Below are 13,298 nucleotides of genomic sequence, written 5' to 3'. Positions count from 1 at the left end.
GTTGATATTGTCAGGCTGTATGGTCAATATTAGCCAGCTTAAATATCAACTGTTCTAATTTGACATCTGCCTTCTATTTAGCACTGAAATTGCTCCATAAGTAAATCTATTAAAAAGACCCTTTGAATTGCCCCTAGCAACTTATTTGTTACACTTAATAACCTCAATAAGTTGTAGTATATAAAGCCAACGCTTAAAGCACAGGCAAAAAAGGAAAAGAAACATCACAACATGGGGCAGTATTCCTTATAAGGCTATTCCACCTTTTTGTGTTACTATGGATACAAGAAAAATGTGTTCCTACAACCTTATTTATAAGCAGATAGAAAGTGGTGTAATTGATCTTTAACTTTGGTGCACTCTATATGGTAGAAGTGGGTACTCACAGACTTCAAAAACTTTCTTGCCTTAAATAAATCCCATTTTTCTTCAAACAGCAGACTTAAAATTCTATAAAACAGGAGTGCTATATAGCAGGGGTCCCCAACCACCGGGCCGTGGGCTGTGTTACAATGGCCCGCCTCTGATCCCTGCTTACAAAGTGGCATTTGGAAGGACATACCTTTTCTGTAAAAAGTTTTTTAATAAATCCAGAATCAGTATCCCACTAAGATTTCCTAACATTAAAATGGAATAGCAATGTGCACAAGCATAAATATCCACGTAATTTACTGAAAAGTACAATATGCTGATTGAATGATAAATTCTAGTTAAAAGTGCTCTTTTAAATAAAAAAACGTCTTATCAGTACTATAATAGTTAAAAGTGCATATCTACCCTCTGGGTAGTAAAAAATATTTCAACATACCGGGCTAAAATTTCAGTATATAACCAACTCTCACTCGCTATATAATATTTTATTATATGCTTCTGTCAACAGTACAAAGATTAAAATCAATACTTCAGTCAGTATCTAAATAAACTAGTACCTAAGAAATGGCTCCATGACTTTTCATTTAATAACCGCATAACCCCACATTAACTTTATGCCAGCCTGTTGAAGATGATGGTACTGCTTGTGGTGCAAGCCATACTGATGTTGGAGCACTGAAGGTTAATATGCATGCTCATGAGCAGGGAAAGGGTGGGTGCCACAAGCATACATCAACCTATGCTGGTCCCCAGTGATTTGCAGTGGATGTTTTGCTCAAAGGTAGTGGAAGTTGCAGCCATCAGGGGGTACTGCAGTTAGGCACTCCTTGGAACAGTAAAGGATGTAAACGTGTATTGGAAGGTCATGGAAGTGGTTAAAGCGGGAATGGGGATGGTTTAAGGGCATGGCCATATGCCTATGGGTATTTTTTTTTCTTTTCCCCTTATGGTGACCAATGGGTTAACAATTGGGTGTCCCCATAGGGGAAGGGCTCTACCAAGTACTATGGGGTCTTAATAATTCTTGATGAAGACCCTGGATGGCAGACTTAGTGCTGCTTTGGTATTCAATGGTAGAACATTTTTCTAATGACAGTAAGATAAAGATCTATTCCCCACCCCTGTATCTCCTAGCTGTCATTTTTTTAAATTTCATGACTGGCACAGCATTAGCAGACAGCGGAAGCCATATTTTAAGATTGGAGGAAGATAGCAATGGATAATGGATAAGATGAGGTTTACTTAAGCTCCTAATCACTGAAATTGCTGCCTGTTATTTTTGGCTAGTGCCTAATGCTGGTGTATATGTAAGACCAACAAGCAAGGACACTGCATTGTTGTGTACAAGGTGTAGAAATTTGCCCCACACGTCACAGCGTCATCCTGTGCTAACAGGAAGTCTACACAGGGGGTCACATATTTCTGCAATATGCTTTGCATATACAGTAAATGTACAGATTATGAACCTGATACAGGCATAATATTTATTCTGACAAGACCCTTCCTGATTCTAGAGAGAATAAATTATGCTATGATTTTGTTGTTCTCATTGACTTTCTTACATGCACTTTGCTGCTCGAACGCCGGGCAAACTGTATAACATCGGTGATGGGAACTACAAAACAGCAAACCCTGTGGCCCAGGCCCCCCTGTAGCCATGGGGTCTGCTGTACTGTAGTTATGCTACTGCAGCCATGCCCATCTACAATCCTACCTACAATTCTTACACTCTTGTACATGTTCTACAGAAAGCATTGATAGTGATAAACTTATGTAATGTCTTCTCCAAAATCAAGCAAAATTACTATAGTAGGCTTATTGACTCCTTGCTACTCTATTCTTACTCTCCTGGATTTATCCTCTGATTTTGATACTTTGGCCATTCAATTCTAAGCGATTTTTCCACCTGTTTGGTATCAGTAATCAAGACACAAAAACTGTGCACATTGGTGTGCAGGTGGTTGGGTCCAAGTAAGTATTTCATTATGGGCCACCAGATTCAATTTGATAAGAAAAACTTATCTCCTAATTATATGGTCCCTAAAGTGTTAATTATATGCTGGGGGTTGTTGCGCTATCCACAGCGGAGGAGGAGCCATATGGATTTAAGAGTGTTTCTTAATATGACGTCATAAACCTTTTCACATATGAGTAATGGCTGATATCCCTACAGCGAGCACCAAATATTTATTTTTTTGATGTGCTATCACCATTATTGTAGATATAGTCTTCAACGTTTCTGAGATGACATGGGTATGGTTTCAAATAGGTGTGGTTTCAAAAAAAGGAGTGGTCAACACGCGGTTCAATTGTCGGCCCTCCACCACATAGTTTAGAAGATTTCTGGCCCTCGGTACCACAGAAATTGGACACCACTGTTCTACATCATACATATTCTTTCCCGGTAGAGACTAAAATAAGCTTTTAAAATAAATAAAAATAATGTTATCAAATGTTATCAAAATCTCTGGGACAATGAGTATGGTAAAGATTGGAAGTGAGGTGAAAAAATTGAACACCAACAATCATCTTATTATTACATTTGTAACATTATATAATAACTGCACTAAGTAAAATGATGGTGGCTGAGCAGGCAATGCCTCTGGAGGGCTGCATTTGCTTAAATTTGCAATCAAGTTACCAAATGCTGCACCCAATATAGCAATTGTTCATGAACAACTGTATGTCAGTCAGCAATCGCTATACAATGCTAAAGATTCTAGAACCAAATCTGCAATAATCCAAATCGGCATCTTAAAGGACATGTAAACCCCCCCACACAAAAATTTAATCAGCGAAAAGCCTCTTTGAAATGTTTCAATACCTGCCACACTGGTTGTCCAGAGGTTAATAGTAAGGTTGCAACATCCCCTTAATCACTTAGATTTCCTTCTCCTCCTGTAACCCACTCGCCCCCCCCTCGGGAATTTGCTTTGATTTCTGGCTTGTGGGCATGCTCAGTTGTTCTAAGCTCAGATTACTAAACACGCCCTCCAGTCTAGCAGCCAGTGAAGAGATGGCATTGCTGTTTCCCATAGAAACTCAGCTCTAGCTGTCTGCTTCAAATTTTTTTCTCCTGAGCTCAGTTTTACCATTACAGTGCTCAAACAAAGCAGAACTTTTATCAGAGACAGTTGTGCCTGTGTGAGCCTGTATTCTTGATGAAATGTACAGTATGCTGAATAAGGGCCTGTGTGTGTGTATGCTGTTTGCAGATTTAAATGTATCTCATTATGTATCAGAGGAAAAATGGCCACCGGGTGAAAGCTGCTATTTCCTTTAGGAAAATGTGCTGGTGCTGGCAAGCGGAGGGGATATATGCAGTACAAATAATTCCATTTGGGCGGGGGAGTCGTGCCCAACTGATATACATTGTATTTTAAATCTGCCTGTGTTTGGCCACCTTAAGTCTTTGCAATATCCCCCCATAAGATGTTGGGCTGATTACATTTTTAGGTGCATCAAAACAAATCCAAACCAAAAGAAACACACTGAGCAACTAAATTGAACAAGTAAACAATGTTACTTAATTTTATTAGCTATTTAGCTACAGTCTGTCAAATCAGTAAGAGAATTTTTAGTAAATTTATGTCAATCAAGTTCTGTAACAAATGCACTGGCAGGGATTGTATCTAATTAAGTAATAAGTGCTCTGTATTAATCTACGGAGATGAGATCCATCATGTTTCTTGTGAAGGATTTCTTCAGAAAGACTGTTAATAATTCAAAACACCACGAATGCTGCAAAAAAGGGAAAGATGTCAGAGATGCTATTATTATACTATAAATGACATGTGAAGAGGCTGATGTATTAGAGCACTTGGAAATTCAGGGACACCTAATTAATACATGTTCCAGTGCTGGCTGCATTTAAATTAAACAGGAATCAGTGCAGCCCTTTTAACTGGATTTTCTAGATTAATATTTAAGTGATCTGGTAACACTAGGTTATGTGAATGGCACATTACTCCCAGCTTGTTTAGGCTACATTCTGAGGTAAAGAATGCCTTCATTATAATGCTGGACGATGGGCATTGACTGGCATCTTTGTCTGTCAGGATTCATACATGCAATTCTTTTGGAGCTATAAATTTAATTAAGAAATAGCTACTTTTTTGTTATTTCAGAAAAGAACTTTAATTTTGCAGCATCCTGATCATTCAGAGCAAATATAGGAGAAATTTGTCTCTCAAATCTCCATGATTCCTATATGGGGATATGTAATAATCTCCTGTTTACCTATAAAATAGAGACAGGCTGCAGATGGAGGAAAGGAGGGGTTTATTAAGGGCTCATACATGCATTTACAAACGCATACAGAGTGCAAAAAGAATGCATATACAGGTATAGGACCCATTATCCAGAATGCTCCGGACCAAGGGTATTCCGGATAAGGGGTCTTTCCGTAATTTGGATCTCCATACCTTAAATCTGCTAAAAAATCAATAAAACATTAATTAAACCCAATAGGATTGTTTTGCATCCAATAAGGATTGATTATATCTTAGTTGGGATCAATTACAAGGTTCTGTTTTATTATTACAGAGAAAAGGGAAATCAGTTTTAAAATTCTGAATTATTTGATTAAAATGGAGTCTATGGGAGACAGGCTTTCCGTAATTCAGAGCTTTCTGGATAACGGGTTTCCGGATAAGGGGTCCGATACCTGTACTACGTTTATATATGTTTTCTTAAATGCAGTTAAGTGCATTTTTGTTCCTAACACAACCCCTTTATTCTACTGAACTATGGATGCATATCCAGAGCAAGAAAATACAGCATGTTGCATCTAAAAATTGCAATGAATTTGAATGGCGTAAAATACCAATCAATTAGATATATATATATCAATTAGATATATATACCAATCACATTTATGTGTATTTAACATGTGTCTCAAATGCACGTAGCACACATTAAAAAAACGCCTGTAAGTATGAGCCTTTATATAGTGCTCTGTAAAATGTAGCACTTACCTTCCTGCTTGTGTCAGTTACTCACCCACTTAAATTAATAGCTTTACAGACAAAAAACCTCCTCCTTTTTTCTTAAAACTCAGAACTTAAATGTAATTTGTATTCTTGTATCTATTTATTTTGTACTATCGTATTGATGGTTGTCTGCTCTTTTATTGTATTCTTTTAAATATACAGTGCTGTGTACACAAGCAGCGCTATATAACTACTAATATAAATAAATACATCTTTTTTAAAGGTAATCTATGGGTATTACGATGGGAGAGAGTAAAGTTAGCAACAAAAAAATGTTCTGTGCATTATACTATAAAATATATATAAATATTTATATATTTTTATATTTTAAGAACAGGCAGACTACACATCCTATTTATTGTGCTCATTTTAAACAAAGATATGCATATAGTGCCTTGCATAAGATTTTCCCAACATTTTAATGTGTTACAACCCAGAATTAAAATGGCTTTAATTGGGATTTTTAACCATTTGCTTTACTCATACATCACTCTGAAAGTGCAACATTTTTTAATTGTCACACAAAAAATAATTTTGTGAGTAAGTGAACTAAATGAGAGTTCAGCCGCATTCTAATGCAAACATGTTAATAATAACCAACCCGATGGAGAGAACGGGAGAGAGGTTGAAATGACTTTAAGAGCTCTTACCTCTTCCCTGCATGCATGAGTTCAAATGCTTCATTGATAGAATTAAAGGGTAAAGTGTGAGTCACAAACTCATCAACCTTAATCTTTTTTGCCATATATTCAGAAACCAGCTTTGGCACGCTGTCCACACTCTTCCATCCTGCAAGACACAAAAAAGGTGCACACTGTATAAGTTGGCTAGGCGGCAAACATATCACATATCCTAGAAACCTCACTCTGTTTATAGCAATGTAAGGCAAAAGCCTGCATTTTTTTTTTGCTGATGCATGAAATAACTCATTTACGAAGCTATTTACAGAGTAATGTAAATAAGTATGCGTGTATGGAACATCCCCTAAGGGAAAAAGCTTCAGGGAAAATTTGGGAAAACACTGTATGCAGTCAGTTATGATAAAAACATGTCATATGAGACTCCCAGAATCACTTCTTGTTTTTGGTTTGCAGTTTCGCAAATCCCAAGTGCACAATAAATTCCCTTTTCTCTTGTATAAAGGTACAGCAAGCTATACTGACAAATGTCTTTCCAGGAAATCTTCTTTAACTCAAAATTTTTTTTTATTCATATATAGGAGCTGCCATATTGTTCACTAGAGCAACCAGTTCTCTCATCCAGTTAATAAATGTCCTTAGGTGGCTACATAGCAGATTGCTTGTGTTACACCAAACAATTACAGCCATCTCTCCCAGGCATCCTTATATTCAGTAGTTATCAATAGGAACAATGAATATAGAAAGATAAACACTGACACAGAATGGGTGAAAAATGTGAAGACAGAGACAAAGAGGGCAAAAAAATATGGACATGTTCTCACCTCCAAATGCAGTTCCTTTCCAAACCCTCCCTGTGACAAGTTGAAATGGGCGTGTAGCAATCTCCTGGCCAGACGCTGCCACACCAACTATAACACTTGTACCCCAGCCTTTGTGACACGCTTCCAGGGCAGCTCTCTAACCACAAGAACATTAACACAAAGCACAAGTCATTTAACTTCAGACACAATCTTCTGGCATGCAATACTGCAAACTTAACCAAAGAAGTTCATGAACATACACTGTATACTAATTGTACTAATATATATATATATATATATATATATATAAAAATATGCAAAAATCGGCACTCACCAATCCAAAGGCAATGGCTGGGTGCTAACCCAAAGAATCCATCCAGCACAAATAGAAAGCACTCACGGCTTTAATGTCCAATAAGTCAGTTATTTATTTAAGCATAATATATATATCTATATATATATTGTACACTCTTCAAATAAACTAATGGAATGGAATACTATTTCAGAAATATATTCTAAATAAATAATTACCATAACACCGACATTGCCAATACACTCAAAGGAATAGTCGACTCCTCCATCAGTCATTTCAATCAGCACATCCTGAATAGGTTTTTTGAAGTCTGCTGGGTTTAAACAATCTGTAGCTCCAAACTCTGTTGCCTTTACAAACTTGTCCTTGTTAAGGTCAATGCCAATAATGCGAGTAGCTCCGGCTACTTTACAGCCCATAATGACTGCAAGACCAACCCCTCCTAAGCCAAAGACAGCACATGTAGAGCCAGGTTCAACCTGATGGACACAAAATCAAGTTAAAAAAACTTAAATGTTCATATTATTTTAGGATTCACATGGAAGCATTTAAGAATACAGACTGATTAAATAATTTTTGCTTGTTTTTGCAAAGTTCTCATTTAGAAATGCTGGATAAGTTTATCCCATTGTTACTAAGACAGTTAGCTTTTCATCAGTCTACTGCAGGTTCAATATTAAAAAATCGGTGTAATATGCACACAGTTAGTAAATGCGCCAGTTTATAAAAATATAAAATAAGGCTTAAATGAGCAGCATTAAAAGGTCTCATTGCTCACTTTTTTATTTCCTTCCCTTTACATCTAATATGCACTTATTCTTTTTTTTTTTCTTCCATTTTCCCTATCTTCTAGAAAGGTGTTACTTCAGTTTTACTATTGTTTAACCTGCCTTTTCTTAGGCTGCCTCCCACAGCGCTCCAGCTATGTTACAAAGAGCACTCACTAACATCACTGGTGCTGTGGCCTGCTAAAAGCACCCATATAACACCCATGTAACAAGTACAAGTATAAAAAGCACCAATTTCAAACACGTCTTTAAAATAATTTACATGTAACAGAAACCTAGAAATCAGTTACCTTTGCTGTGTTAATGACAGCTCCATAACCAGTTGAGATTCCACAGCCCAGCAAGCAGACTTTGTCCAGAGGAGCAGAGTCATCTATTTTAGCAACGGAGATATCTGCTACAACAGTGTATTCAGAGAAAGTGCTGGTGCCCATGAAGTGGAAAATCTGTTGTCCTTTGCAAGTGAACCTACTGCTGCCATCAGGCATAAACCCCTTGCCTTGAGTAATCCTGCCAAAGAATGATTTATAGAGATACTGATGTTCAGAAAATAAGGCAGAGTTATCCAACTGGTGCCTGTGTATGGGGCCCACACGTCTGGACAAACTACAAACAAACTATGGGGCAGGTTTTCAAATCGTGTTGGCAAGAACCAAACTGGTGTGTTGATGTCTCCCACACCTGCCTGCACTCCCACACATAAATATACTGTTTGTAGGGGATTGTGCAGAAGCCTCATAGACACCTGGCATAGTATCAGATGCCCAATGGAGGATGAATAAGGAGCCAAAACAGGTTGCATTAAAAACAGATTTACCCATGTATTATAATACATAATAAGTGGGTAGAGCACCATTTTAAAAGCAATGTGTGTGTGGCCTCTAATTCATCTTCATTCGCAAAATGTGACCTATGTATGCAACCCCCCATACAAATTTACAATGTAAATTAATTTAGCGCATGCCCAACCTTTAGTGTTCTGTGCTAAATATACCAGCAGTTTAACATACATGGTAACTGAGCCAAAATAAAGCGATTGGCTGCTTGTAATACCTTATCTTCTGGCACAGGTTTGTTTTGGGATTCAAACAGAACTTGCATTCACCACACTGTGGGATATACAAGGGTATTACTTTGTCACCTGTGAAATGAAACATCAGAGTATAGTAACAGTGGATTAAATAAGCGGGTGACTACATTTATACCACAAGCAAAACCTGCTTAATACTTGATACTGAATACCTGTATTTTACTCATTTTATGAACTGTTCACAACTCATGAATAAAAAGTAAATTATGTACATTATTATTATCAGCTTGTATTTAGAGATATTGTAGATAATACTGACGCCTCACATCTCATGACTAGGTGCATTTAGTCAACAACAAATCACAACTATGATAAAACTGAATATCTAGCAAGTTATTATATACATAAGAGAATAAGTCTTGCCCACTGAACTCTTAATGAAGGCTAATAGTTAAAAACAGTCTCTGCTAAACTGTGTGACACATGGTAACAATAATGTCACACTTGGCTGGTTTCTTGGCCTGTGCCAAAACACAGGAGGAGAAACAGCCAACTACAGCAGATCTATACACAACCGCTCTATTCAAGTCATCCTTTTGCATTTTTGCACAGAAATCATGTGCATATCTGCTCCCATTAGCTGTTTGTACACAGGTAGGGAAACAGACTAGCATGATATTAGCCTAAAAGGTGTAGAGGGCATGAAAATCCTTACCTGGTTTTACTCTGGTAACACCTTCTCCTACACTTTCCACAATGCCAGCTCCTTCATGACCCAATATTACAGGGAAACATCCTTCTGGATCAGCACCACTCAATGTGTAGGCATCTGTATGGCACACAGCAGTGGAGACTATCTGCAATATTAAAATAGTCATAATTGCATATTCCCCTTTTTTGCTGCTTTAACATTTTTTGTGTGTCACAAAAATGGTAAAATAAGCTTTGGAATGAATACTATTTTGCGGTTCTGGATAGGCAAGTCTATATTTTGTATAAGTTTAGGGTTAGGAGGACCCTTTATTGTATCAAATTAGGCAACTACAGTGGCTTTATATTGAACATGACAGGTGCTTGTCAGCATTTACCACTTTTGTTATGGTACAAACTGAAAATATTCCTAAAATATCTTTAATTTATGCAAGAATTCAATACTTACCAAAAGTAAAGTGAAAAAATAAAAAATGCTTAAAATAACAAATTAAACACACTAGTTAATCTAGGATAAAAGTCACTCATTACTAAAAATGATGGCAAAATCTAGTTATTTTACCTTAATGCGAACTTCATGAGCTTTTGGGGGAGCCACTTCAACTTCTTCAATTGAGAGGGGTTTTCCTGCCTCCCATGCTACAGCAGCTTTACATTTGACGACCTAAAAGGCGATACAAAATGGAAATAGGTGTGTATCTGTTCTGGTAAACAAGACACTTGCTAAAATGCTAACTAAAGCAGTTAAGAGAATTAAAAGAAACTGTACCATGTGTCTCTAGAGTAAAGGTGACTGAGACAGTTTCACAATATAACAATCTGTTTATTGGAGCAAGACAGCACTGTGCAATTATGACATTTCTTAAGAAAATCAGAAAACCATTTCCAAGACCACATGCCAAGCAGAATTATTGAGATCAAAGATATCTTTATGAGTTTATACATTTTAGCTATTCGGGGAGTTATTCTCACCAGCAGCCAGAAGGCTTCTCTTAAGTAATATATAAAGAGGCCAAACCCCCTAAATACTCAATATTCTTTTATAGTCCTAGGACTTTTGGTGCCAGGTGTCCTTAACCAGGAGGCCGAGATGAATTATAAGTGGGGAAGTGGTAAAATAATTGGTAAGTTCAGGTTTATTGCAAGGGTTTAATCACATGTAGTAATGCATGTGGGGAGCTTTTATTGGAGATTAACTTAATTGTTTATTTGCAGCTCTTTTTTTGAATGTAACCACTTGTCTAGTAAAACAGTACTTTTTTACTAAAGCTATTTGTTTGGTGTTCCATTGAATATTTTAATCAACTGTTATTGTATTAGTGTTTCCAGATCTGACTTTCTTGTTCTTAGTAGCTCATTATTATGTTAGTAATGGCCTTTAAATATATTAGTCTAATTGGCATTTTTTCAGGGACAGAGTTGACATATTAAGTAGTTGACATAGGTAGTTGAGCCTGGTATGGTAACAGCCCTGATCCTTTGATAGGAAGCCATGCCCCAACCCTAATTCTTTTTTTAGGAAGCCCAAAACATCAGCTGAAATGGTGCTCACCAAGAAATGAAGATCACAAAAAAGGACACCAATTTCCCTTTTTGCATAAACCCTCCTTGCTATATGACCGACAGCAGATTCACTAGGGCACTGTCACTGCTACAAAATACTGATAGTTGTCTCTATGTGTGTTTTAACAGAGTCAGTTCTCAGTATTTTCTATGGTTTTGTAGCTGCAACAAGTAGCAACTCATAGCTGTAAATTCCCATCTATTATAATTACACTGTCTACAGTACTGCTGTACAGGTACAGATCAAATCTGCAATTTGTGAAAACTTTGATTTGACAGAGTTAAAGCATAAATGGAATCTGAGAAGTCACCTCTGACTGCAATAGAAATAGTCTAATGGATACACACATATTCATATATAACACAATACTTTTCCAGAAAAGCTGGCAACCCTACTAACTGAAGGGTAATGTGCCCATTTTAGGAGATAATGCTGCATTTTAGCACTGCTCTTTGCACCCACCTCCACACTAAGTATATCCAATTTAAAGAATGTAGCAGGGCTCTGGCAAAGGGAGAGTTAAAGTTACTGTCAAAATGAAAGCCCTGACGGACACTCGTAGTGAGAAGACACTGCCACTCATTACAAACACATGAATCAGTGAGCAGGTAGCAGAATGACACTGTCGCTGCAGGTCAAGTTCACGACTGAACTCTGAAGCTTCCTCCTGAGCCTCCCTACCAGTTGCTAAAGTTTCCCGGGTGCTGCTGGGACTGGGGATACCGGGATTACAGAAAGACCGCAAACACTAAGCAAACGCATGACTTCCTGTGCTAGCTGCATTAGTCCGTGTTATGCTCCAGAAGGCAATTTACACAGGATGCTTCTCACCTTCCCCGCTGTCTCCATAATCCACGTTGTGCACAAGACTGTGTGTGTGGAGCCACGCCTCCCTCCTATGGGTTCCAGGCGCCTTCCAGCTTCGGTGCGGAACAGTAAGGCTTGCCTGGGATCGCCAGCGCCATCTTGTGGCATGAAGGACCCAGAGCGGACTACATGGGTTTTGTGCACAAGCCAACAGCTTCTAGAGCAGTGATCCCCAACCAATGGCTTGTGAGCAACATGTTGCTCCCCAACCCCTTGGATGTTGCTCTCAGTGCCCCCAAACCAGAAAGTTATTTTTTAATTCCTGACTTGGGGGCAAGTTGGTTGAATAAAAACAAGATTTACTGCCAAATAAAGCCCCTGAAAGCAGATAGTGTGCATAGAGGCAGCCTAATAGCCAATCTTAGCCCTTATTTGGCTCCTCCATGAACTTTTATGGTGCTTGTGTTGCTCTCCAAGTGTTTTTACGATTGACTGTGGCTCACGAGTGAGAAAGGTTGGGGACCCCTGTTCTAGAGAGTACAGGAGATTTTCCTAGCATGGTGCATATTAGATAGATTTAAGAATCGTTAATAACAACTCTTCATTTGTAGAACGGAGTTGTTTTTAGTTATATGCAATTGTTGTGTGTGGTCACTAAGTGGCAGTGTTATTTTCCTATAGTACTATAAGGGGGGGGGGATTTTCCTTGGAATGAGAATAAAGAAAGGGCTTTACTAGCACTACTATCTACTACCTCTGGATCCTGGCACTTGCCTGATGGGCTGCTGTAAGATGCCATAGATAGTCACTATTTAGTAGACTGGTGGGCTGTTTGGGATCTGTGTATTTGAAATGTTGGGGCCTAGTTTGAATTCCAGTCCATTTTAGCTGCTGGACTGGGGAGAATTAAGGCTAAAGGCACAAACTTTGTCCACCTGCCATCCAAGGTTCGGACTAGGGGGTGCAGGGCCCATCAGGGCTGCAGCACTAGGGGCGCCACTCCCCACCAAGGGGCCCCGCCATGGCCAAACACACTCCCGGGGGGGCCCTGTTGCCTGCCCAACCCCCTCCCCCAAGTGTGCATACTTTATTCTCACTTTCGACGTGTCAGTGGAGGGAGATTGGGTCTGGGATGGCAGGACCTACCAGGGCCGGTGCTCTGCTTGCCCTGTCCGCCTCTGTACAATCCCATGTGGTCAGTCACTTAAATACATGGAATTCACCTGTCACTGCATAACCCAGGCTAGGTGGTGCAGTCTGAGGAGGGAGGATATTGTATTA

General features: G+C 38.5%; 1 protein-coding gene across 1 annotated transcript; it reads right to left on the bottom strand.

Annotated features, from left to right (window-relative positions):
* Positions 1-3,872: 3,872 nt before the first annotated feature.
* Positions 3,873-12,064, bottom strand: adh5 (alcohol dehydrogenase 5 (class III), chi polypeptide). Its single transcript, NM_001011502.1, is given in 9 exon segments — positions 3,873-4,113; positions 6,014-6,152; positions 6,826-6,961; positions 7,336-7,596; positions 8,196-8,415; positions 8,959-9,046; positions 9,651-9,792; positions 10,209-10,310; positions 12,042-12,064. Coding segments are annotated over 9 exon segments (1,131 nt in total). The 5' UTR covers positions 12,060-12,064; the 3' UTR covers positions 3,873-4,088.
* Positions 12,065-13,298: the final 1,234 nt, after the last annotated feature.

Source organism: Xenopus tropicalis, chromosome 1 (genome assembly GCF_000004195.4).
Source record: "Xenopus tropicalis strain Nigerian chromosome 1, UCB_Xtro_10.0, whole genome shotgun sequence".
Classification (NCBI taxonomy): Eukaryota; Metazoa; Chordata; class Amphibia; order Anura; family Pipidae; genus Xenopus; species Xenopus tropicalis.
This window is presented reverse-complemented; position numbering and strand designations above follow the sequence as displayed.